The 27524-nt window shown below is 42.4% G+C and overlaps 1 protein-coding gene across 1 annotated transcript in view; it reads right to left on the reverse strand.

The window, feature by feature from the left end:
• Positions 1-27524, reverse strand: part of RGS6 (regulator of G protein signaling 6) — a 101470-nt gene that overhangs the window by 39585 nt on the left and 34361 nt on the right. Inside the window, exons 2-11 of the mRNA XM_009645560.2 lie at positions 25566-25616; positions 24123-24229; positions 21671-21722; positions 18907-18971; positions 13194-13270; positions 10038-10119; positions 9441-9515; positions 7609-7707; positions 6460-6521; positions 1896-2006 (exon numbers count right to left, since the gene is read on the reverse strand). Coding sequence (XP_009643855.2) covers positions 1896-2006; positions 6460-6521; positions 7609-7707; positions 9441-9515; positions 10038-10119; positions 13194-13270; positions 18907-18971; positions 21671-21722; positions 24123-24229; positions 25566-25616 — 781 coding nt within the window. The remainder of the gene's footprint in view (positions 1-1895; positions 2007-6459; positions 6522-7608; positions 7708-9440; positions 9516-10037; positions 10120-13193; positions 13271-18906; positions 18972-21670; positions 21723-24122; positions 24230-25565; positions 25617-27524) is intronic.

The following is a 27524-nucleotide window of genomic DNA, read 5'->3' on the forward strand; positions in this document are numbered from 1 at the left end:
CCTGCTGAATCCAGAGATCTGTAGCTACTCTTCTTGCTGCTGCACAATGTTCTAGCATGAACGAAAAGGCCAAAGGGCTGTTTGAAACTGAAGGCTTTCCGTGGCATTTCCCAAGTCCCGAGTACCGTGAAGGATGAACTGTGGTGGCACAGAGCTGTCCATAATCAGAAGCTGGCCTTACCATGAGAAGTGAGAGGCTCTTTGTTTTCCTGAGCAAGGGCTCTGCTCTCCTAACTGAGGAAACAGCTTTGCAGGCAACACAAGGGCTACCGCAGCTCTCTGGGATCATTTAATTATTCATGCAAGTTGCAACTAGATGCAGATGCAGCGAGTTCTCTTACAATAGAGAATAAAATGGAAATACAGAGCTGTTTGTTCTTCCATCTCCCAACAATACAACTTTCTCTTTTTCATCAGCAGGAGAATCACCTTCCTTAACTCAGAAATCATAGCAGAAACCAAGCATTTATTTTAAATTCCTATAAAGGCTGTGACATCAGGTTAATTGTATTCTTCAGGGTTGCAGACATCTTTTCTGGGATTTGCAGCTACCTCAACAGATGCAGAAATAACGGATGCCTGGATTACTTTGTGGGTGGGGGTTCCTCCAGAGAAGTATTTTTCAGGGGCTTTATCTGGTTCTAGCCCTGCTAGGGAGGATGGAGAAAATGAGAGAAACTGACTAAAAACAAAATCCAAAATATTAAAATTATGTGAAGAGGGGCAGAGATTAGGGAACAAACAGATTTCTGTGACTACCAGAGAAGCAGCTGGAAACATCTTTGGCATCCCAGACCACAGGGCTTTTAAACAGGGAAATAACTTGCACTTTTCCTGGAACACTGATAAATTGGCTTTCTTAGGCTGGTAGCATCTTAAACTTTACATCATTATTCAAGAACAGACAGGATTAGATTAGGCATTCTCTTTTCAAAGATTTGCTAAAGTGAACTCCCAGTTCAGGTCTGGTGCCAAACAGCAGCAGCTAAACACTAGAAGAAGCTGCTGAGCACTTGCAGTAGTTGGCCACAGGATGTGTATGAGTAGTGAAGGTGACACGTGGCATGGTGATTCCACTCAAACCTGCTGCAATAGCTGCTAGGCGCAGAGGCTGGCAGGACAGTTCTACCCTGCTACAAGGGCTGTGGGTAGCCTGTGATGGCGAGAGATGGAGACGCTGGACAGAATTCCCTTGCACCAGCATCTCACGGGCAACAGACAATCTAAATTGCAGCGCTGTGCTTGGTTTTTTTGGTGAAGCTCTCTGAGGTGCTATAGTCATTCCTCCTTCTTTTCATCTATTAGACACCGTAACAGAGACAAGCCAGCTTGTTCACTAAGGGGTGAGCCCCAAACTCACTTTGTCACTCTATTGTAATTCTGACCTGCCAAGTCTCACGTATGACATGTAAGCTACACACCTCTGGCTCCTGTGCCAAATCCACCTCCACAGAGTGAGAACGGCCACTGCCCTATAACCCATCCTGTTCTGCCAGCAGCATCTTTCATGGGATCCCAGAGCAGGAACAGGGCTGGAGCACTGCAGCTGGGGGAGGACCAGAGAGCAGGCTCTCGAGGGTCAGAGGAGATGTGCAGAAATATCTCTTAGCTTATCTGTGGATTCTTAGACCTCAGACTCTGCACGTCCTTGACAGGCATGAGAACATCTGCTACCTGACTTACAGAGTACCACACATCAAGTCCTGTGGAAGTGGAAGGGATGAATAATTCACAGAAGAAGTGATAAAGCATAAGCTCCTGTTTAAACTTTAGCTATGCACTTGTATCTTGCAAAGTTACAGGCAGCCAACTTCCTATCCAAAAGGGCAGTGGGAAGAACATACAGACGAAATGGCAAGACTACTCTAACATTACTTTAAACTACCAATTCTTACCTCATTTCAATGTCCCACAACGCTGCATCATCACTTATCCAGGGATTGGAAGGCTCAGCAGGAGTTATAAAGGGGTCATATTCCACATACTGCTCTGTATAGGCTATTAAACTGACAGATATAAAAAAGAAGAAGAAAGAAAGAAAGAAAAGAATCAGGGCCTGAATGCTCAGTCACATGTCAGAGAGGTACAGCTTTCCTTTTTTTCTTTTTTTTGGTCTGCTTCTTTTTATTTTTGTAGGGATTAGTCAGTTTCTCAGCAACCACAGGAGCCCCTTTTGCCAGGGATGGTGCCTGCAAGGATTTCTCTGCAAACACCCACCAGCTCACTGCAGTATTTTCCTCAAGCTCGCCTCTGTCGAGATGCCTGCAGAAAGCCCCATGAGGCAACAACTGGATTGCTATGGTAGGATTCCCCCCAGAGGGCCATGGGATGACTATGAAGCGCATGTCCTTCACTTAATTTGTTGCACGTTGCTATTGCCTCCTGGTCTTTTGGTTTTTTTGCAGACTTTTGCACCCACTTTATGCATTATGAGTAACTAATTTAAATAGGGTCATGTGCTGTAGCTAAGAATACACTTAAATCTTTGGAGGATCGCAGTCCTGAGCATCAAAGCTTCAGGCTACAGATAATTTTTTTGTTACGTTGGCATACTGTTTAGTCTAATGGCACTATTGTAAAATACTTCAACAGTAGTTTATAATAATTAACGTAGAATGTAGTAAATTATATGCATGTTGGAAAAACACCTGGCCTTTATGCTGGCTTGCTTCATGACGAGTCAGATAAGACACACAGCCTCTAATCCTCACTAGGGTGATATTTAAAGACCTTCCTGGGAAAAGGGCTGTGTCTGCTTGCATAAGTGATTCAGGAATTCCGCTGGGGTTGGGGCTAGGGGCTCATTTTTACAAAAGAAAGGCAGCATATATGAAATAAATCAGAAGAAATTTGTCCTAGTCTATATTGGAAATACTCTAAGGCACTTTTTAATTTTTTTGCCTAGGTCTGCCAAGTAATTAACTAAGTTAATTGAGTCTCATCATACTGAACAACTAATCTGCTTGCACTGCGATTGCCCATGCTAAACTTTACCTCTGATCTTCCACACCTCAAAAAGGCAGGAGAATGAAAAGACCCTGTGAAACAAAGGGTCACAAAAGGCAGAAAGTTTCCCTGACCTGCTCTACAGTAATTATTTCTTTTTGTTTGTCCTAGCTCTTATCATGAGGCATTAAAATCATACACTTTTGTAACCACAGCAGGTTCCCATTGCCCCTCAGGGCACTCGGGGCTGTCTCATCTCATTTCATTAATTACATTTCATGACTGCTGTGGGTCAAGGGTTGGAGGAGGGAGCAGCGTCCAATTTCAGAAAGCAGCAGCAATCCCTAAGACATCAATGAGAGAGAGGGTTGGTTAAAAAAACCCAAAAAAACCCCACACCAACAAAAAGGATCAATCAGTGAAACTTGAATTGCTCCTAATAAAATAATAAGAAGGCATCAGAGGTGCTAGTACAACAACTACTAGCAAAAATAAAAGGGGAAAAAACTAAATTAAATGAAACACCGAGGATTTGCTAAGTGCATTTTGCTGATTCAATACAATGACAGCAGTGGAATCGCTGCCTCATTGTCTAAAGGAGGTTGCAGGCAGGGGAATCCTAAGGGGAAGCACTTCTGTCAAAATGCAAACCTGGATTTCTGGCCTTTGAGGTGATGCTCTGTAATTCTGGTAGAAGAGGTGGTGGGAAGAGTTCACTGAAGGGTGAAGAGCTTGCCTTGAGAACCCAACTATCTTGCAATCAGGGGGGCCCTGCTGAGCCTTCACAGTAACTTTGAGGAGCTGAGAGGATAGCACAGATTTTCATCTAGGGAGCCAAGACTGCTTCTGGTGGGAAGATGCTCTGGTTTTCCCCCTGCCATTTCTGCGGTGCCACATGTAGTGAGATTGCACTAACACTGCACAGTGTAGTCAGGGAAAACAGTAGGTTAGAATATATTGATAGTTTTGCTCAATAATTCTCAAATCTCATTGCCAACTCCTAAACCTGACAGTGTGCAGGTCCCAAGTGGGGAGAAAGGATGTGGAAGAAAGGAGAAGATGACTCTTTCCAAGGTGCCTGGAGCAGCTGAGGGATTCCTGCTCCCACAGCTGGTGCAGATCTACTCCTGGAAGGGGAACAGGAAGGAGGGGGAAGAAAATCTTTAGTAGTGGGCATTTATTTTGTGGGAGCTAGGGATAACCTTTTGAGAGCCCTTCCATTCCTCTTCTGCTGAACATGGGCTATTGCATAGAATAGCATGCATTATTGGAAAATGCATGCAATCGGTCTATCACTATTAAAATAATTCATATCTTATTCCTCTAACAGATTAGACAGCAGCTTGTTTCCCTCACCACCCCCTGCCTTATTTGCTCCTCGTTACTTCCCTCATCCTGCCTGAAAGAGCCTTTACGCTGTACTGAAAAAATGGCAGGTGGTGCCACTGTCAGGCTTGGCTGTCGAAAAGAGCGTGCCAAGACATCGTCTCCTGCACCCTGATCTGCCACGCTGCCACCTAAACTAGTCCTGAAAGCGGGGACCAGCCTGAAAAGTGACTGGCTAATAACAGCACCTCCTTACGCAGCAGATTTATTCCCGGTGTTTGTGTTCAGCATTTTACATTGGGCTTTCAGGCCGCGCAGGCTTTTATTTCAGGGAATTGTTCAACTCGTGTCATCTGCATTCATTCCTCCTCACCCATCCCCACCTCTGCCAAGCCACTGGACTCATCAGCCCCTTCACTTCCCTCCCACCTGCTCTGGGATGATCCACATCCAGGCTGCACTTCCCACCACTCTCCGCACCCAGCCCTGGGACCCTCCAGCAACACTGCCACCCAAAGTCATCACATAACCCAGCACTTCTTCACACGATATAAATATCACAACCACAATTTTCCTTCTTTATAGTTTCAAAATGAAACTTTCAAAACAGGAGAAAAGAACTTTTTGATTATTCTCATTTTACTTACTTTCCTCCTGGTTATCGATTTGCACAGGTTTTGATAGCAACATTTTATTCTCCAATTTGGGACAAATTAAAAAAAAAAAAAAAAGCCCTTTCAAACCAGGAAAATCTTCTGTCCAGTTTTACTGAAAACTGATAGATTTTTTCGGCATTGACAATGTTACATTTGTAATGTCAGTAGCTCCTTATGAGCTTGAACCACAGGTGTGTTATGTTGACAGGATTCGATGTTCACAAGTGAATGAGTTTTACTGAGTCCATCTTATTGAATAAATACCTACCTAGAAAAAATTAAGCAAAACAGATCTGCTTGCTTGTAAATTACCAGCCTGGAAATTATTACTGTCTCAGTATATTAAGGTCATTGTAAGTAAATTCAGTACAAAATGACATTTTCTGGTAAAGCGCAAAGGTATCTTCTTAACAAAAAAGAACCAAAAAGCCCAAAGCATAAATATGAATGTGCTAATTTCACTTGTACAATATAGCGTATGCACGATTTCAGGGAGCCTCTGAATACTTTCTACTTAATTGGAGAAATTTTAATTTTAATTGTTAAACCTTATGAGCCAATAGGAACTTACTTTTGGGCTCTCTCCACTTAATTTGCCCAGTTTAGTACACACATGCTAATTACAGGTGCAGGCACTGCAAAGCACATTTCATACGGTAATGTCTTTTTAAATTTGCTTAAATAAAAATTCCTCTATTATTTCTCTACAAGGCACCACCCCTTATCATGTCCCCCATGTTCAATACAGTTTTGCTCTAAAAGTGATGTTACTGAAGAGCATGCTGATCCCTTTGTTTGTCTCAGTGATTCCCCTGCAAATGTGCATAACTTACAAGAATCTAAGTAAAGGAGCTGTCATTCTCAATTAAATTCAAGCTTGTTCTTTACCTGTTCCATACTTTCCTATCAGAACGCAATATTCTGCAAGTCAAGTTGTGCCTTGATTTGCCTCTATGAGAAATCCACCTCTTAAACCACTGCCTTGAGTAGTCCAAGTACAACGCCAGTACTTCCTGTAGGGTTTTGTATATGTAAATGAGAGCAGAAACTGGCCCTACAACCCCAGTATGAACATGGACTTGAACACCACGTGCAACAAGACTCAAATGCAGCTCCCTCCCCAGAGCCGTGCCAGACTAACAAGAGATGAGCACTGAGAGTTCAGCCACAAAAGAAAAAAGGGTATTTTCAAATTGAAACAGGAATGACTTTTCTGTAAATAAACTCTAGGTTGTAAAGGGGTGGGAAACAAAAGTACTGCAAGGGTTCTTTCTTTTGTGAATAGTATTTTTTTTTCCTTTTACAGTACGTCAGCATCCTCATTTTCCACCTACTTTTTGTCAGTGGCAGAAGAGCGAGTGCAGAAGTGCCAGTGGTCAGCAGACAGACAGCACAGCCGGTCAAGGAGGGGGAAGGATTGATGCACAGAAAGGGGACCAGCCTTTGTGTGTTCCTGCCCGCGCTCTGTTTCTGGAAATGCCAAAATGGAGGTGAGGAAAGAATGGGAAATCATGCAAATGGGGACACTCACCTTTCTGCTACTTTGGACATCTTTAAACAATGCCTCTCTATCTGCACGTTCAGAAAAGTTATCTGAGGAGAGAGATGACAAGGACATTAACAATCCATGAGCTGTACAGCATGCATCAACCATATCCCAACATGCTATTGATTTCTCTTTCCAAACAGCTTGAAAGTAACTTGGAAGGAAATGGGACCCTTCCCTAGGTATTAGGAGCAGCTTATTAACTGCTTCCAACAGGAGTCTCCATTCCCTATGGCAAAGCCCGAGGGGAAGCTTCAGAAGACATAATTAAAAGTAGGAAAGGCACACGTTTGGGGCCAAGGTTCCTAGACTACTCAGGGTGCAATATGATCTTTTTACACCACACTCCTCTCTTCCATTTCTCTAACTGACTGGCACCACAAGACCAATAACGGTTTTACAGTGCATTTGCACTCTGCTACGAACTAGTTCTTCACAGTACTCTGCAGCCTACGTTGCCTGTGATGGAAAAAGCTCAAGAAATTTAGTGTTCAGAAGACCACCTTAAAACTGGCTGCTTAAGAAACACGTTTAAAGCTGCTTTTACTAAAATGCTGACCTAGCGATTCCTGCCTGTACTTCAGTGAGTGCTGCTTGTTGCAGGAAAGTAATTTCAAGGGAGAGCTCCTTGTGCCGGGCCAAGGATGTGTGAGCTGGCTGGTCATTCCTTGGGAGTGACTGTGCAAGTAACTTTTTCCTAGTACCCTAAAAGTTCTGACTGTACAGTCTAACAGTCATGCACTGAACGATGCCCTTCATCACCACCCATCCTGAGCCTGTGCCCCACTTTTCAGACATCCTCACTGCCCACTTTTCAGACATCCTCAGTGAACTGGAAATTAATCTGTCTACTGGTCCACAGACAGAATAATAATAGATTCAAAGGTCAGTATTACCCATAATACATATCATCATACAAATACATTGCTCAATGAATATGTATCTTTAAATACTACTTTATTGCGTAAAGTATGTGAGGATCAAGGGCGAGTAAAGCACACAATTGGTTTTGCTGATACCTCAGTAACTTTATATGGGATTTTTTATTGTTTTGAGGTTTTGGTTTTTTGGGTTTGTTTCTTTTTTTTTCAGATAACAGTTCTCACAAGAGTTGCCATATAGCCACCTACTTACTTGTTTCCGGAAATCCTCTTTTGTAGTTTTGCGTACAGGTTGGGAGGGCACATGTACAGGGCTTTGGGACTGAGACTCCTCTGTAACCCCGTACACTGACTGTAAGGAACCAATTAATAAAGCAGAAGAGATTATGGCATTTTTCTCTGTTATGCAATGAGGAAAAGTGCAGTATGCAAAGCAGTAAGGTAACAAGCCAGCTATTTCCTACTGTTTATATCCATACAGGTCAATAATCATTCAGCTTGGAGGGAGTTGGGCTTGTTCAGCCTGGAGAAGAGAAGGCTGCGCAGAGCCTTTCAGTACTTAAAGGGGGCCTATAGGAAAGACAGGGAAAATCTTTTTAGTAGGGACAGCTGTGACAGGACAAGGAGTAATGGTTTTAAACTGAAGCAGGGTAGGTTTAGGCTGGATATAAGGAAGAAATTCTTTACAAGGATGGTAATGAAACACTGGAACGTGTTGCCCAGAGAGGTAGTGGAGGCCCCATCCCTGGAAACATTCAAGACCAGGTTTGTCTGGGCTCTAAACAACCTGATCTAGTTAGCGGTGTCCCTGCTCACTGCAGTGGGGTTGGACTAGATGACCTCTAGGGGTCCCTTCCAACCCCATTCTATGATTCTATGAAAATTTACAGATCAGACCGTGCTGCAGACACCTGCACTTGGAGGGTCTGCAGGCATGTTAAGAAAAGAAGTTATTTTAGATGTTAAAATGCAGCTGGTATTTTTTAGGAGCTCTGAAGGCTGTGTGTGTCAACACTTGCAGGATGAACACTGGGAGCGGTCATTGTGGTGAACCAAGCAGAGAAAGAAAAAAACTAGGATCTAATCCTATGCCATTTTTTTGACTTGGTTTAATTTCTTGTTGTAAAACTACACATTGAAGAACGAGCTTAACCAGGTGTCAATGGGTCAAGTTCACATGAACCTCTCTAAACAAAAACCTGCAGATTGACTTCTAGCCATCCGTTTTCCGGACAAAGACCTGCACTAAAAGTAACATCAGTTACCCGCTTGTGCTTGTGCTTTTGCTTTTTATTTAACATTTGTAAGAGACATGCGAATAGCTCTGCTGCAATTTAACTGCCAAAGAAAGTTCAGGAGTCTGGTGTCACCTCCAAAACAGGTAACAAGCTATAGGACAAGAGGAAACAGCCTCAAGTTGCACCAGCGGAGGTTTAGATTGGATGCTAGGGAAAATTTCTTCACCAAAAGGGTTGCCAAACACTGGCACAGACTGCTCGGGGAAGTGGTTGAGTCCCCAACCCTGGAGGTACTTGAAAGATGTGTAGATATGGCGCTTAGGGACACAGTTTAGTAGTGGACTTGGCAGTAGTAGGTTTACAGTTGAATTCTATGATCTTAAAGGGTTTTTCCAACCTAAATGATTCTATAATACTATATACACAGAAAAGCTAAAAGTTGCTGGAAGTCAAAGACACCCAAGTTGCTAATGATCCAATCTTTGAAATTATTAAGGTAGATAAACAGCTCTGAAAAATCTGTGCCCAAATAATTTCTGAAAATGGGACCTAGGGACTTTTGCCAATTGCTTTTAATTTTAATTTTTAATAAGGACTGCAGAGCCAGGTATCATCTGGAACAGAGCTCCTTAATGCCCTTCTCAGCTCTACCCATCACCCAGACTGTACTGCTCTGCTGGTAAAACAGGAATAGTAAATTCACCAAGTAGAACAAAACAGAAGTGCTATTTGCAAAACGGTTTTTTGGTTCCTATTGGGTAAGTCTGATATACTGTAGGTGTCAAGCATGATCTGCATTAAAAACAAAAACAACAACAAAACCCCACAGCCAAACCCAGAAACTGACCTTTTTCACCTTCTGCGGGTTTTTCATACGACGACACTTTCTAATGTCCATTTCCGTGGTGTTCACACAGCCCGGCTGAAAAGCAACGGCAATGGTATCACTCATCTGTTTACAATCCACATGCCACCTTAGCTTTCTAAAATGTACAATTAGATCTTGTCCAAAATTCTTTCCTGAAATTTGTGTCCCATAAATTATCCTTGCTAAACAAGAGACTGCACATACCCTAAGTTAGCATCTCAGCATCCAATCCATTTACTCATAACTTTGGCACCAAAAGGAAATACTGCAGCTAAGAGGGGAGCTTTTTCTAGGAAGTCTGAGCCAAACTGGGTAAGCTACTTTTCTTTCATATGCACAATAATCTTAAAAAACTTCATATTTATCACGTATTTCCAAATCAACGGTTCCATGCATGCACAAGCCTAGAATGTCTAAAACAATCTTGTAGACACTTGGTGTATTTTGAACTGTGAGGAAAATCCACGTGGTGACTTTAAAGGCAATGTCTTCATGCAGTACATGGCATGGTGTTTACTAATATTAAAAGTTTCCTGTCAAAACCTGGAAAGTCTCATCATTCAAAAAGAGCTTTACCACAGGCCTGTGCACATCCCAGAATGCTCTCTCCTGGCTGTCCAAAATCTTTCTTTCTGTTTTATCCTTTTTTCTGTCGATTCTGAAAGCCAAAGCACAAACGTATAAGTCAATGTACAAAAATGCTTTCTTCTTTGTTATAGTTCCTAGCTGGGGTTTTTAACCCCATGATAAAAAAACATTCAGAAATCCACTTTGTTGTACAGCAATGCCACACTCCTGCTTGCAAGGCCATGTGCCATGAACAAAATATCACTGATGTTTACTCCAACGTGGCAAAAGAGATTTTCCTATTAAGGTGGAAAATTTACCTTAACATCTGTTTTTTCAACTGGAGAGGAAAACAAACCTTTCCCGATACTCTGCTCCCAGACTGTGAGATTTGGCAGGCTGGAGAATTTCGCGTTTGGCTTTGGCTTTGTCAGGAGACTCCCCAGGAGTTTTTTTCTCTAGGTGAAGCTCTCAGCTGGTGCTGGATGGAGATCCATGTCGTGAGGTCCCGTTGCACCCCGGTGCCCCAGTGGCAGCACTGGCATGACCACAGACAGCGAAGGGGCAGCTATCCCAGGCATTCCCAGCAGCGACAGCACAGGCAGCACTTGGGGACACCCTCCTTAGGGCTTTCAGCAGACTGGCTCTGCCCCCCACCCTGGTGTTGGCAGAGCGAGGGGTGACAGCACGGGCAACCAGAGCAGAGCTGGCTGCATGGCCCCATGCAAGCCAGCACTTGCCCAAGAGACACACGGACTGGGCCAGCACAACTGTAACTCAGTAATTTCAGCCCTGATGCAGCCAGTGGATCAACTCACTCAAAGCACACACATCAAAGGCGACCGGAGGGCGTTCAAAACAACTGTTCCCCTATCTCCTGGCAGCATTAAGCAATTCGCTTCTGGTGCCTCACTCCTGTGCTCAGCTCTACACGTGAGCACAACAAAGTCACCATCAGCTTGCAAGATCAACCTGTGGGAAGGCTGGGTGAGGCACAGGGAAGGAGGAACCGCCTTTGCCTCCAGAGCAGGACTGAAAAGATGACAGCATCCCTGTGCCAGGTTTCTGCACTGCCACCACCCAGGAAAATGAAAGCAGTGAGGAAAAAAAACCACACCAGCTGGGATTTCTGACCATCAGGTTCTCCCCTCTCCAGTTTTTCTTTTGGAAAGGCACTGATCCTTGTCTAAGCCTGTGCTAGAAAAGGGATTAGGAAACGGGGGACTGAAACTGAAGTTTCTGAACACCCATCCCCAGAAAAAGCCTGAGTCCTCCACAGCTTGGTATCGGTCTCTGAATATCCTCCCTGCAAAGCTGAGATGAGAAAGCAGCTCTGCACCAGCTCTGTCCCCCCACAAAGACAGAGCAGCCACCAGATATCAGTCATTGTACTGCGCTGCGGAGCAAACGCAGACACCCAGCCCAAAACTTCTTTTTTCTAAGCAAGCCCTTCGTGCCCAGCCAAAAGGGAAGGTGAAGTCTTCGGCCAACCTCACACACCACACCAACTTCAGAGGCTCCACGAATTGTCTTCAGGGGTGCTTTGTGCTCATCTGAGGTACTTGTTCATAACCCCAAACTTACTGATAAACCAGTATTTCATATTTTAAACTATGACAACACAACACAATTAGATTCTCTGTGGCTGCAGTTTTTGCAAAGGAAATCCTGTGTGCAAACAAGGACATGGAAGGCAGAACAGAACTTGATAAGCAGGAGGAATGTTTTCAGGTATTTTTGCTTTGTTTTCCTTTTTAGTTAATTCAGGGCTGTGAATTACACTGTGAATTCCAGCCCTGCCTTGTTGAAAACCCGAAGATTAAACCATCACATGAACTGGGAACCAAGAAGCTGAAACTAGCCAGCAAGAAAAGTTGATAGTGGGTAGTCCATGCTTACACTTCAAAGAAAAATGAATGTAGAAAAGAGGAATAAGCGACAGTGATGATGTCAAGAATCTGATATTTACATTTCTTTCTTAGATAATAATTGTATGCTGTGGAGAGAATGCAGAATTTTGTTTTGACTTAGATTTTAATTTTTTTTTCATCTTGGCAATAAACCTTTAAGTAACTGAAAGTACAATTGCTATCTTAACTCCTAATTTTCTCTTCCAAACAGAACACTGGTATTCTGGTTGGAAAAAATCCCTTAATTACCTTGTAAATTAAAGGATAATTACCATGTACTTAAATAGTGCATAATTACGATGTTATTAAGCAAAGAATTCATCAAAATTCCAAAGAGTTAATCAAAGATAGAGACATATACCGCAGCCACACCCTCAAGAAATGATGTTCCTTAACTTTTTTAGCATCTAATGCTGAAAGTGCAAATTCCTTCTAGTGGTACCGTGTCAATACTGAGGTTCTCACACACCATCACCACCAACTTTTCCGTTTTATAGGTGACAACTACATGCAGAACATGGACATGGAGGGTTTCAGGTGCTAGTTTGTAGACACCAGTCTACAAACCCTAGACCATACCCATGTTGCAGCAATAATGAAAACATGCCCAAAACATTGAGAGGCTTTGAACTGTTTTCACAAGGGAAGATGAGGGGAAAAAAAAAAAAGGAAGTTTCAGTTCAGTTATGAGCACAGGATAGAAAAAACCCAAATACTAAAGCTGAGTAAGTTTCATGTAAGTGGTACTTAATTCTCCACGCTAATTTAGTAGCACAGGTTGGGACTGCAGAGAGTAGAGGTACAATAGAATCAACTGGGGATTAGTATAAATGAGAAAACCAAATCCAGTCAGCTGTAAATACCACCCTTATAATCACTTCGAAGTGGCAGTAGTTTTAAACTAAGAAATACTTTACAAGCACAGAGTAACACAGATGACAAAGTTCTGTTCTTCCCATTTACACAAGACAAAAATACTGCACAAAAGTAGAAGCTGAGTGGCCAAGCTCCCATGGTGAATCCAGGCTAAGGAGCTCCTGACCAACATTTCCATGTACAGATAACTAAACCCATCTTTCAGATTCTGGCACAAACCTTCAGACGTGGCTCTCTATTGTTTCTAGTCTGCTGGTGATTAAAATTCACCAACACCATCTAGGCTTAGTTGCAGTAAAGAGAAGTTTTATCTGTACAGAATCCCCTCCCCTTCACAGGTCTAAATACCGGTGTGGTTTAGTGCTCCAGGATTACTCACTTCACTTGGGCCTCAGCTTGCATGAAGATGAATTCCCACTTTCTTGCAAACGCTCTCTGAAGCCTTGCTAAGTTTTCCTGACAAAAGATAAAAATAGTAAGAACAATTAACCCCTGTAAGTATAAAAACTGCTTAAGAATGCAGCACGGCGGGCATTTATTTTATTCCTTTTTTTTTTTAAGCTGGAAAACTCAAGACATGGCAGTTGGTGTTGCTTTCAGGTGAACTATCTTGCAGTCAAAGCAAGGTTGTAACACATCCTTTTGGGCTGCAGCCCCGTAGCTGCAGCCAAGAGGGCCCTGTCAGGGAGATGTAATGGAGTGTGATGAAGACAGCCTGAGTTCTACTATGAAAATAATGATGGACTCATTCCCCAAAAGATAACACTGAGAAGCTTTATGAAGCTGACGACTTTCATTTCTGATAGCAGATGGCTGCCACCTGCACATTTCCCTCTCATCCCCACTCCCCCTTCCTCCCCCCGCTGCTCGCTTCTCTTCAGGCATTTGCTAAGGTGCAAAGCCTGAGCATCCCTCGCTTTGCTCAGTCCTGGTCACCGCTGAGAGCATTACGCAGCTGCACAGCACTGAAGGCTGGGGATTGCCAGGATGATTTATAAAAGGAAATAGCTTGTTTGCCTGAACAACGAACATCGCTAACTGCAAAGACTGGGTCCAGATGCAGCCTTGCTCTACATCTGAAGTAAGAGCTCTTGTCCAGACCCATTACAGAGTGTCGTGATCTGAACATTTGGAGGTAAGATGTGACTTCATCACAGCTCAAGGTCAAACTCAGGACATGGACAGAATTTCAGGCTCAAATGGCACCCCGAAGTCACATATTCACCCCCACCCTGACAAGGAGGCCTACAACACCCACTGCAATGAACACTACTAATTCTACTGCTGTTCTTTTTATACCTATTCCCTTTATTTCAAAAAAGCGCTTAAGTGCACGCATTTCAGTGCTAGAAGAAATCTTTTTATTATTTACTTTAAACTCTTGTGTAACAAGGCATAAAGCTTGGTCCTGTTACCACCAAGTCTGTGTAAGAGTTTCAGTCCATATACACGGAAGAAAACAGTTAAGCAAATGATTTACAGCTGTGCTGATTTCCTTAACTGTGGCTACAAGGAAGAACTACTTGTAATTATCTGCAAACCCAATTTTTTGTGGGTTTCTTTTTTATTTTATTTTATTTTAAATTATGTTCACATGTGCCCTCGGGAGTAAACATGCTGAAGCCAATGAAACATCACCAATTGAAGCAATATTTGAATCATGCTTACGTTTGACCAATTGTAAACAAAATTGAACGCAATTATGCAAGCTTAATCATATCATCAAGACCCCTTCTCTAACAGTATTAATGGGGGTGGGGGTTGTCTATGAATGCTGCAAGCAGAACCTAAAAATGAGAATATGTCCCCTGAGATACTTTGTAGAGATTCTCTTTGGAAACTCCGGGTCAGTGCTGGTGCCTACGGAGAGGCATTCTCATACTACATCTCCAAAAACGTGTTGTAAATACACAGGGCTCCTTCCCACTCCTCTAAGCCTGTTTCTCGCGCTTGTGCTCAGCTTACATCTCCATTGTTGGATCTGCTTCAGCTCCCATAATGACTCGGAAGAGTTGGTGCCATTCTTATCTGATTGTCTCTAATTAAGAGGGCAAAGTTTGAATGCAGAAGCAATCTCTAATTGTGCAATGCAATATTCACAAGAAAAATGAGAGACTGCCAAGATCTAATTATTTGCCATCACTGGAGCATTGCTACTCTCAGTAGACAACGAAGTGCAGAAGTACTTAGCCATAGCCTCGCTGCATGTGTGTGGGAGTATGTGCGCTGCTGAACAGCCTTTTGTTGCTTTATGATAGATCTTTAGAGTACTTACAGTTAATTGGTTGGCTGTGAGCAATTTTAATGGTTTTAATAATGAAATCAACAATATGCAAAAGAGAAAACTCAGCAAAAGGATGTGCATGCAGATTATTATTTTCCTTCCTTCATGCCTGTACTTCAAGATTAGAACACTTGGGAACTCCGGATGCATTTCCAGGGTGGACTAGATAAGCAGCAATTTTTGCATGCTCTTCACTGAAAGGACCAAGTGGCATGTATATATATCCATGTGCACAAAAGTACCCAGATGAAGAAGGAAAATTTAATTTTTGGAAACAAATCCTAAAATCTATGCAATATAAATGCTTTCATTGTAATAAATATGAACACGGAAGTCTACTAGAACCAGCTTTGTAAACAAACCCTCCAACAAAAAACTCCACATTTGAAATTCAGCTGTTACACTGTTAAGCTAGTAAACAAAAAAAAAGTCAATATGGTAGAAAGAAAAGTTCAGCTGGTCAGAGCATCACGCTTCTGGCATTCAACGAAACTCGCACCAGCCCTGCCCCTCTGGCCTCTGTCTTCCTACTCCTCTCCACTCAAACCCTGCACAGTCTGAAGCCAAGGCTGGGGATATTTTTATGAATAATCATTTCATAACAGAAAATACACCCTGAATAGGCTTGAGTAATACTTTTTATATGGCATATTGAAAAACAGTCCAAGTCTAATATCTGAAACTTCCCTTTTAAGGTCTGTAACTGGATGGGTCATCAGCAATTTACTTGCCCAGTAATGCACCTGAAAGTCATCAATTTTGTGTCTTAATATCTGCTATATAAACCAGAAACTGGTAACTGGGAAGAGGAAACCAATGGAAACTTCATGCAATTTCCCCAATCTTGGAGGACTGACTATGTAGCAGATGCTTTAATTTGAGATGTTGCAAAGCCAGGAACGTTCCCCAATCACGTTCCTGATGTTGTCTCCGTATCGATCTCCACACAGTTCTGACAACTGAAAAAAAGACACAGTAAAGGCTGACCCCAAAGCACAAAATGGCAGCATTCAATTGGCAAGCAAAGCTCTCCCTGCAGCCCCCATCTTTAAACTCTAGCAGCAGTGTACCTACGGCTTCATAATCCGCCAGCTCCAGCCTAGCTTTGTTCTGCATGGTCCGTTTGCAAAGATAGATGGCTAAAGGAAGAAACAGAATGGAAAACAATTACAGACAGATTATTAGTACTAGATCTTAAAAAAGAAAAAAGTGGTCCATGCACTGTTCGTTCTCATCAGAAAGCAACATGACGCAAGGAATGAGAGGGCTGAATACCCAGCTGACACTACCCACTAGTAATCTCAGAGGCCTTTAACACCTGGGACATCTCATTTAAAAGTGCTGAGAGTAGATGCCAAGACCTAACAAGATGTCTGAGAAAGGCACAATTGCTTCTGGGGCTGGTAAAAGATTTAGCATTAGTAACCTGCTCCCCTCAGCACTTTGGGAATATGCCTGCCAAAGTGAGCAGCCCTGCACTTCTTTTCCCCTTTTGCTTCTGTTTGTTTGATTTTTTTTTTTTTTTGTTTTTTTAAAAATTCAGGCTATTAAAATGAAAACAGAAGCATGGCACTTTTTCATATGCTTCATCCACTTATTCTGCGCATTTCAAATGGTTAAGAAAAGCCTTTCCACATTTCACCATAGGCAGACAGCAGAAACTGATGTGGTTTGGGATTCTGAAGGTCACGATGAGCTCAGTGCATGACACCAAGCCAGTGCCAGGCTGCCTTCAGGAAAAGCCTCAGCTAGACTGCTAGCTCACCCCAATTCCATTAGAGGCTGAAACACAAGGTCCCCAGCACACCCTGGGTGTACAGTCAGGCCTAAAGTACATAAGGGAGGATCCATCCATTTTGGGATGGATCCGGATGTGAATTTTATAGCTTCCTTGTGCTTTGCTCTCTCTCACGCTGCAGAGCCAGGTACTTATTGTCCAACGGTGTGCCAAACTGGAGCGGGGCAGAAGGCAAAGCATCATCTACACAAAACCGCAACAAATCTTTTTGAGAAAATTTCAGCTTTTCTTTGAAAACCATGGACCTTGGTTTCCTGATAAATACAATTTTCTGACACATTTGTAGATGTTTTCCATTGGAAACCTGTTCTTCTATTTAAAAATATATGTAAAAAACCAGCACTACTCATGTAACTCTATTCTGTGTTATTCCTATAATTCTAACCTTCATATAATGAGCCAATATTATGCATGGTAACCAGAGCTTGTGCATTTGTATATATACATCTCAAGAGCAGTTTCATCTGTAAGCCATTTACAACACCAAATAAAGCGAGAGTCAGTCATCTCACAGCATTTCTTCATGCTAGGCAGTGACCTGCCATTAGCAAGTTAGTTCCTGTCCTGCGAGTGAATCCATGCAAATAGAAGAAGTATGAAGAGCTGCTGGGATTTCAGTTTTATTTGGGTCTACTGCTAGTTTGGGATTAATTCCTGGGAAGACTCCATCTGTACAGGCCTCTGATATGCAAAGACTGATTATAAGCATATGTTAGAGATTTCTGGGACAGATGAAAAGCTGTCACTACAGGGCTCAGAGCTAACACAGTTGCAGCTTGTCCAGCTGTAGGTCAGCTCATCTAGTGCTTTATTTTGAGGTGTACTGCTCCACTCAATGCCCCTGCAGCACAATAATCTATGAAACCAGTTATTTATCAGATACTATATGAAAAAAACAGAACTTCCCTCTTCAGATTGTTATTCTGGTATTTACAGAATACATATTTGGCACAGTTCAGACAGTGATATACGGTGACTGTAAAATCTGGAAATTATTTTGCATATAATGAACAGCACCATGTTTTCTCCTACGCAGTTCCCTCACTGGGATAAATACGTAAGTCTGTGCTAGCTTCCCTGCAGATCAGGACTGCAAATGAACTATCACATGACAGACACCATTGCAGGCTAGTTCTCCACCCCAGCAAATGATTTCCAGAATCCATAATGATGAGCAATTATTGCCCAGGAAAGAAAAAAAAAAAAAAACTGATTATTCAGGGAGGACTTCTAATAAATGCTTTCATTGTAATAAATATGAACACGGAAGTCTACTAGAACCAGCTTTGTAAACAAACCCTCCAACAAAAAACTCCACATTTGAAATTCAGCTGTTACACTGTTAAGCTAGTAAACAAAAAAAAAGTCAATATGGTAGAAAGAAAAGTTCAGCTGGTCAGAGCATCACGCTTCTGGCATTCAACGAAACTCGCACCAGCCCTGCCCCTCTGGCCTCTGTCTTCCTACTCCTCTCCACTCAAACCCTGCACAGTCTGAAGCCAAGGCTGGGGATATTTTTATGAATAATCATTTCATAACAGAAAATACGCCCTGAATAGGCTTGAGTAATACTTTTTATATGGCATATTGAAAAACAGTCCAAGTCTAATATCTGAAACTTCCCTTTTAAGGTCTGTAACTGGATGGGTCATCAGCAATTTACTTGCCCAGTAATGCACCTGAAAGTCATCAATTTTGTGTCTTAATATCTGCTATATAAACCAGAAACTGGTAACTGGGAAGAGGAAACCAATGGAAACTTCATGCAATTTCCCCAATCTTGGAGGACTGACTATGTAGCAGATGCTTTAATTTGAGATGTTGCAAAGCCAGGAACGTTCCCCAATCACGTTCCTGATGTTGTCTCCGTATCGATCTCCACACAGTTCTGACAACTGAAAAAAAGACACAGTAAAGGCTGACCCCAAAGCACAAAATGGCAGCATTCAATTGGCAAGCAAAGCTCTCCCTGCAGCCCCCATCTTTCAACTCTAGCAGCAGTGTACCTACGGCTTCATAATCCGCCAGCTCCAGCCTAGCTTTGTTCTGCATGGTCCGTTTGCAAAGATAGATGGCTAAAGGAAGAAACAGAATGGAAAACAATTACAGACAGATTATTAGTACTAGATCTTAAAAAAGAAAAAAGTGGTCCATGCACTGTTCGTTCTCATCAGAAAGCAACATGACGCAAGGAATGAGAGGGCTGAATACCCAGCTGACACTACCCACTAGTAATCTCAGAGGCCTTTAACACCTGGGACATCTCATTTAAAAGTGCTGAGAGTAGATGCCAAGACCTAACAAGATGTCTGAGAAAGGCACAATTGCTTCTGGGGCTGGTAAAAGATTTAGCATTAGTAACCTGCTCCCCTCAGCACTTTGGGAATATGCCTGCCAAAGTGAGCAGCCCTGCACTTCTTTTCCCCTTTTGCTTCTGTTTGTTTGATTTTTTTTTTTTTTGTTTTTTTTAAAAAATCAGGCTATTAAAATGAAAACAGAAGCATGGCACTTTTTCATATGCTTCATCCACTTATTCTGCGCATTTCAAATGGTTAAGAAAAGCCTTTCCACATTTCACCATAGGCAGACAGCAGAAACTGATGTGGTTTGGGATTCTGAAGGTCACGATGAGCTCAGTGCATGACACCAAGCCAGTGCCAGGCTGCCTTCAGGAAAAGCCTCAGCTAGACTGCTAGCTCACCCCAATTCCATTAGAGGCTGAAACACAAGGTCCCCAGCACACCCTGGGTGTACAGTCAGGCCTAAAGTACATAAGGGAGGATCCATCCATTTTGGGATGGATCCGGATGTGAATTTTATAGCTTCCTTGTGCTTTGCTCTCTCTCACGCTGCAGAGCCAGGTACTTATTGTCCAACGGTGTGCCAAACTGGAGCGGGGCAGAAGGCAAAGCATCATCTACACAAAACCGCAACAAATCTTTTTGAGAAAATTTCAGCTTTTCTTTGAAAACCATGGACCTTGGTTTCCTGATAAATACAATTTTCTGACACATTTGTAGATGTTTTCCATTGGAAACCTGTTCTTCTATTTAAAAATATATGTAAAAAACCAGCACTACTCATGTAACTCTATTCTGTGTTATTCCTATAATTCTAACCTTCATATAATGAGCCAATATTATGCATGGTAACCAGAGCTTGTGCATTTGTATATATACATCTCAAGAGCAGTTTCATCTGTAAGCCATTTACAACACCAAATAAAGCGAGAGTCAGTCATCTCACAGCATTTCTTCATGCTAGGCAGTGACCTGCCATTAGCAAGTTAGTTCCTGTCCTGCGAGTGAATCCATGCAAATAGAAGAAGTATGAAGAGCTGCTGGGATTTCAGTTTTATTTGGGTCTACTGCTAGTTTGGGATTAATTCCTGGGAAGACTCCATCTGTACAGGCCTCTGATATGCAAAGACTGATTATAAGCATATGTTAGAGATTTCTGGGACAGATGAAAAGCTGTCACTACAGGGCTCAGAGCTAACACAGTTGCAGCTTGTCCAGCTGTAGGTCAGCTCATCTAGTGCTTTATTTTGAGGTGTACTGCTCCACTCAATGCCCCTGCAGCACAATAATCTATGAAACCAGTTATTTATCAGATACTATATGAAAAAAACAGAACTTCCCTCTTCAGATTGTTATTCTGGTATTTACAGAATACATATTTGGCACAGTTCAGACAGTGATATACGGTGACTGTAAAATCTGGAAATTATTTTGCATATAATGAACAGCACCATGTTTTCTCCTACGCAGTTCCCTCACTGGGATAAATACGTAAGTCTGTGCTAGCTTCCCTGCAGATCAGGACTGCAAATGAACTATCACATGACAGACACCATTGCAGGCTAGTTCTCCACCCCAGCAAATGATTTCCAGAATCCATAATGATGAGCAATTATTGCCCAGGAAAGAAAAAAAAAAAAACCTGATTATTCAGGGAGGACTTCTAAACTGATCTTAGGTTATGAGATATTTCAAAAGAAGCACTTCCAGAAGCTCCTGTTTTATGAGCACACATGTGGATTCACTTCCTCTTCCAATGCCACACCAGGATGCAACGATTGATTTGATCATTTAGCTGTGAAAGAAGTGCAGTTCTGGAAAAGACAGTAACATTGCATGCAGACAGCTAAAGATAACAACACTGACATATTTTCTTTATGTATTATCACTGTCTGCAGGCACTCACTTGTTTAACGCACCAGTTTATTAGCTCATAAACCATGCTCAGTCTCCTCTTTTTTACCAGCTATCAGCTGGCAATCTTAAAAAAAAACAGGAAAAATAAGTCTGATGTCATATATCAGAGAACTTTAACTATGGGTTGCCATCAGTTATATACTGGTTTATTGATCAGCCAGATGAGTGCCCAGATGAGGTAACTTTTTATTGATCAACATATCACATTCAGCTACAGATCAGAGTATGTTCTCCCACAAAAGCAATACTGGTATTATTTAAGATTCCCAAGGAGCAGTACTCAGCTTGCCATAAATCCTGCCGAAAGGAACAGAGCTATGGGAGAACGAAGGTAACAGTAGGTAAAACCCTGACCTCACTGAACTCAATGGCTACAGCTGCATGGGCTTGAGACACCCTGGGATTTCACTTCATGTATTTGAGATCTGATACTGCAGTCTGACAAGAAAGTATGCTGATGAAGGGTTTAGATGGCCAACAGTAATTATTTTAAGGACAATTTTTTCCATCACAAACTTTCTGCACTAACTTTCTACAACGAATAATTATACTCTCACCATAATCCGTGTTTTCTGGTTCCCAGCAGTTTGAAGGCCAAAAGTACGGTGCCTAAGAAACAACATACACATTTTTGTAATTTAAGAGATGAAAAACAATTCAGATGCAGAAGAACTTTACAAGTGTAAAAAGAAGAATCACAGAGTCTATGTCCCAGTCTCTACCATCAGGAGAAACACTGCCACAGATCTCAGTAAAAGCGAGGAAGCTTTTCCAGGAAGGTATCACTTTTAACATTCCTCACCACAGGTAAATGGAGGTGCTATAATACAAGCATCTCTTGAGGAGGATGTCCAGTGTCCTGATGACATTTTAGATGCTGTTGCCATCTCATCTGAATGTGGACCTCTTACCCTCTGTCTCCAGAACCTCCTCTTTCTCCAGGAATTCACAAATTATATATATATTTTTTTATATATCTATATATATATATATAGATATATACATTTTTTAGGACCGTGAGAAACCTCATGGCCTTTTATATATGCTACACACCACTTGCTTTTTTGGAGCAGCTACCAGTGTGGTTGGCAGCCTACAAAACAATTTACTTCTTAAATATAACAGATGGCAGAGGTCAAAACTCAGCTGATTAGAGTAATTCTGAAAGCAGAAGTTCTGCTAAGCTTACTGCTGCTGTTTTCTATCCAGGTCTGCATACTGCAGTTGCTACAATTAATTACAAGATATTACTACATGTGGCTGTATTTCAGTTTTAACATGAAAACTGAATGAATGAAACATGAATACCATTCATTAACATGAATGAAAAATAACATCCCTGTGATCACACAAATTACAGAGCACTGTTTTGCATTACTGATGTAAGGCCACAAATGGGCATAGGACATTACGCACACAAAGACTATTCCTTGCACCAAAGTACAGTGAGAAAACGTGGAACGATCAAACAATACAGGGTTCACTGCTCCTCACTGATATGTATCTTATGAACTTCACAAGATGATGAACTACTGTTAAAGGAGGGACTGATGTTGAGGTAGAGAGTGGCAAGAAGAGAGTAATGGAAAAGAAAAACGATTCTATCAGGTTATTTTTGCAGAAAACAGCTGAGGAGAACTAGTGCAGGAAATGACACCAGGCAAAGAAAAAGCAGAAGTTTCAGGAAAAGATAAGGGAAAGAAAAGAAAAGTCAACAAGCAGTCAAGACAATTTGATGATGTGGTTTACACAGGCTTAAAATAAGGAAAAGAAATGAAGCAATACTCTGCTTTTGAAATCTAGCTCCTGAGAGCTGCACAGGACAACTTCTTATAGTGTCATTCTTTTAAAATAGGGAGAAATACAACTAAATGGGCAATCAGTATTACCCCAGCTTCTGTCAAGTCTTGCATGACAGGAGGAGCGGGACTTTCAGAAAAGCAAGGGAACTGTCATGAAAAATGTTAGTCTGAATGACGCCAGGCAACCAGAAGGTGGGGTAAGATAAGGGGAGGTCTGTGATCTCCTGGGCTGCTTTGTTCACCGTGCCATTGGTCTCATATGATAACACAATACCACATCAGCAGTAGGACAGTGAGCATGAGCAGCAGCGACATCAGATGCAAAGGGGAGAACAGGCTTTTCAAATAAAAACTAAATAAGAGAAAGCAAATGTAAAGGAGGAACAGGAGGGGTGAACAGAAGAGAGGTCACAGGGAAGATCAAGGGAGCTGGCTGGGATCATGTAACAGAAAAACACAAATTCAGCCACAGCAGGATTAGGCAGTAGGACTCCAGGTTCGAACTTATTTCTTCTTTTAAAGTTATACAATCTGTCCAAAAGGAGCTGTTGCAGCACAAGCACTCAGTTATCTAAGAGGTTGACAGCAGCAGTTTTTGGAAAGGGCATGGAACTCAAGCGCAGGATGCTTTAAAAATTCAACACATCTGGAGACACAGGGACACTGAGGGATAGAGATGTCCCAGCTTAGGTGACTGCCAAGGATACACGTCCTCTGTAAAAGAGCCAAAGCCTGAAGCTTGCCCCCTCCCACACCGATCTGTAACCAAGAGAGAATAAAAATTTGAATTTTCTGCGGTGCCAGAACTTGAATGTCCAACTCCAAAGTTTGCCCTGGTCCATTTTGCACAGGAGGGTGGCTACTCAATTCTGTGCCAGGGTTAGAACCTGAAACTAATTTTTTTTTCTCCTGGTTTAGTTCAACTCCGAGTACAACAGCGTTAAAATCATGTATCAAAAATAATCACAGGACATACCAGTTCATTTGTGTAAAAACTGTGTGTCAGAAAGTAGAAGAGAGTGATTTGGGATTCTAAAGCAGATCTTTCTGAAGGGACTTCATAACCTCCTAAGGCCTCTACCAAAATAGCCTCAATCCCTGGCTTCACAGACCTAACAGAAGCTTAGAGATAAAGAGCGGGTGATTTCAGCTGTAATATTGCAGGGACAGTAAAAGGGGCCACAAGGAAAGCAGAGGGGTCACCAACCTGGAAACGATAGAATGTCCCATCATCTTTCAAGGTAAGGACATGGTCCGAGATGGGAAAGACATAGCCCTGTGCAGCGATAAGACTTCCCAAGTGTATTGCTTCCCCTGTGAAAGAAAGAAAACAGCAGGGATGCGTCAGGAAGATGTGCACTGCATGCTCCTCTGCTTTCAGCAGCGGCCCTGGCAATGACTCAAGTGAAGACCTGGTGCACACGTGCCTCTCTCTACCCCTGCTGCATCCTTACGCCTTCCAACCAAACCGTGGAAAGCAGGGGAGCAGAAATCAGCCTTACAGTACAGATGCAACGCTGCTCAAATGTATAACCTGCTGGTTTTATGTTTACAAAATGTCACACACCAGTTCAGCTCTAGAGTCTGAAATCCAATTCAAAGCACATTATCCATCACAGGTGACAGCTGAGAACAAGCCTGTTCCATCAGTGAACCCCACTTGCCTCTCTCAAATCTGACAAACACCTGCAACATCAGGTCATTAGCAGCATGTTTATTCATAAAGACAAATCCTGACACTGTAGCATTGCCATTTGTTAGGGGAAACAGCACCGAGGTAAAGGGGAGCGTGTATCCAACAACTGCCAGGGCAACCTTCACCACCACAGAGGTGCATTTCCATGGATTTTCAAGCAGCATCAGCTGTCAAAAGCTGCATCAACTTTCTCAGAGCTGCAAAATATACATCAGCTACTCATATGCCCCCAGGCAGATAATAAAGCTACTGCGTGCAGCTGAAATTCAGATTTGGGATTTGACTGGACTCATGAGAAGGGATATGTGTGTATAGGGAGGCAGGTGAGCTCTGCTTTCACATGGTGACAATAGGCAGCTGAAACAAACTGGGAGGTGAGATGCTGCATTTTTTCCCTTTCCAGATAAGGAAAATAAACTTCTAGACATACAGATCCTTTCTTCCTCTTTTTCCAATAGTTACTTCTTAACTGTGCCAAAGTGACGTTGGTTTCTCTGAAGAGTGAACTATTTGGACTGGGCCCATACACTGATCACTGTTTATGGCTGATTATCCACTTATCTATCTGCTGTGATAAATTAGCAGCCATCATCTGATCCCATGATGGTGTCTGTGTCATCCTTGGCCAGTATGTCCTGTCAGTCATGGCTGCCTTTCTCCACATCATGAAAACCTGTGTCTGCCTTTGCCTGCTTAATGACACACATCCACCAACTTCCTTTCTATGTCTGGGAACAACCTTAAAATCAATCTGGCCTTCTTAGGTAGCAACAACTTCACAGACAGGCTAAGACTCTTACAATGTGCTTTCTCTGGGTTGCAGTGTAAGGCATTAGACTTCTAATTAAGATAAAATGTTCTACTGGTATTTTAGACCGCAGTAACATAGTATCTACTGTCTAATGGCACACAACAGATGGAGTCTCTGTTCCTCCCCAGCTGTGGTCATCTTACCTGGATCCTCAATGCTGAGGTTCTTCATAAGCCACTGCACAATATCAGCACCTTTTAAAAAAACAAAAAAGTCAAAGAAAGCATTAAACATGAAGACCACAGGGTTTTAGAGCCCTAGAGAGAGATAACATTGAGATAGATACAATAGAACCAACATGAATTTTATTCCATTTCCCTTTTTATCTCCACTGAGGTTTCAGAATGTTTTTCCTTCTTGTGCCATGCTGTAATTATATAGTTATTGACAGGTACTAAGTCCCAAGAAGTATACTGTGTGATAGGAGCCTTGATATACTTTAAGTCAGATATTACTCTAATGGTTCCGTGTAACTTGTTCTCTCCCAGCTGCTTCTCTCTCACCTCAGCATACAGGGAGTTACATTTCTGCAAGCACTAGCTAGCAAGGAGATGAAGGAGCGTTTGCATTTACTGGCACCTTGCACCTGTAATGTCAGAGGCAATAATCTTAAAGTACAAAACCAAGTTATCAGTCAAAAAGAGACAGAGAAAAGTCTCGCTGATGCCAAAGACAAGCAATGTCTTGGAAAAGGAAGCGGGATTCAGTCTGCCTGTAACCAAGCCACTGTTGAGCTGTCACCTGCTAGTGATCGCACCAGCAGCACAATGGCAAGGAGCAGAGAAGTGAGTCTTTAAGGTCCACCAGGTAGCTTATTAGGTTTTCAGGGCCCATCAAGTAGTACAAAGCTTGGTGCTATCTTATAAACACCGTAAAGATTTCTAGGATTGATCCTCTGCATGTCTACAACCTCTCTGTTGCTCGCATGGAAATCACAGAAGTGGAAAACTTGTCACTGTCCAGTAGAAGCTAAGACCTTTTATCAAAATACAACATGACAGGGCAGCAAAATTTAGTTAAAGCGTGTAATCAGAAAGTTAAGCTTAAAATGAAACATAACGGCGTGTACAAGTCAGCTAACATGACTTGTCCGAAGTCAAAGGCAATCAGCAAAGGCACTTGGAGGCAATTTAGCAAGTCCATGCCAAGTTATGGTACCTTGCAGCACAACCTAAAGATGCTGTGTCTGGATACAGACATAACACCAAACCCTTCTCAGCGTACAGTCAATTTGTTGAGAATATTTGCACTCACATACAGTAGGCTAATAGCCCTGGTAATACTTAGTGCCATGCTTCATGATGTATCAGCTGAAGATAACATACAAAAAGGAACTGATCAACCATATGGTTCAGGCTTACTAAACAAACCTCAAAGGATCTTACTGCATGGAGCACTTCTGCGTTCAGACACGGTGGGTACTTCAAGAAACAGCATAACCCACACAATGCCTGTTCCAGAAAAGGTAGGAAGAATATTCTGTTTTCCACAGCCCCAAAGCATCCCCTCAATAAACCTTAAATACAATGAAAGCCAGGAGTCACAAGTATGATGTACCAACAGAGAGAGAGACAACAGGCACTGCTAGTGTCCCATGTCCCTGCAATATCTTCAGGTCTGAGCCACTCTCCCATACAGGTGAAACTCCCACTGGAAACATGGGCTCTACCCCACGCAGAAGGGGATGGAAGCTCCTGCTCCCCCCAACAAGGCAAGTTGACCTATGACTCCGCAAGGAGCACCATGAGACCTCTTCAGTCAGGCTTCAGCAGCAAACAGGAATATGGACCTGACCTCCCTCCTCCCCCACCCAAGGCAAGTAAAACAACTTACTCGTCCCCCGCAGGCAATCAGCAGAGCTTCTGAAGATCAGGGAAGCATCTGCTTTCACTTAAATACTGAGCAAACAGATGTGACCAACAAGCAGCAGCTGGGCATTGTCTCAATCTGCCTTGTACATATCAACAAACAGATACTAAAGGGCCCATCTCACAAGCTTGTATTCTCAGCTCTATGGTCGCTCTCCATACCTCCCAACTCCACGTAAAAGCAAGTTAGGTTGCCACTATCCTATTTGGAAAATTATTCCAAAGCCCCCCCCC

Source organism: Egretta garzetta, unplaced genomic scaffold (assembly GCF_000687185.1).
Source record: "Egretta garzetta isolate BGI_Z169 unplaced genomic scaffold, ASM68718v1 scaffold828, whole genome shotgun sequence".
Lineage (NCBI taxonomy): Eukaryota > Metazoa > Chordata > Aves > Pelecaniformes > Ardeidae > Egretta > Egretta garzetta.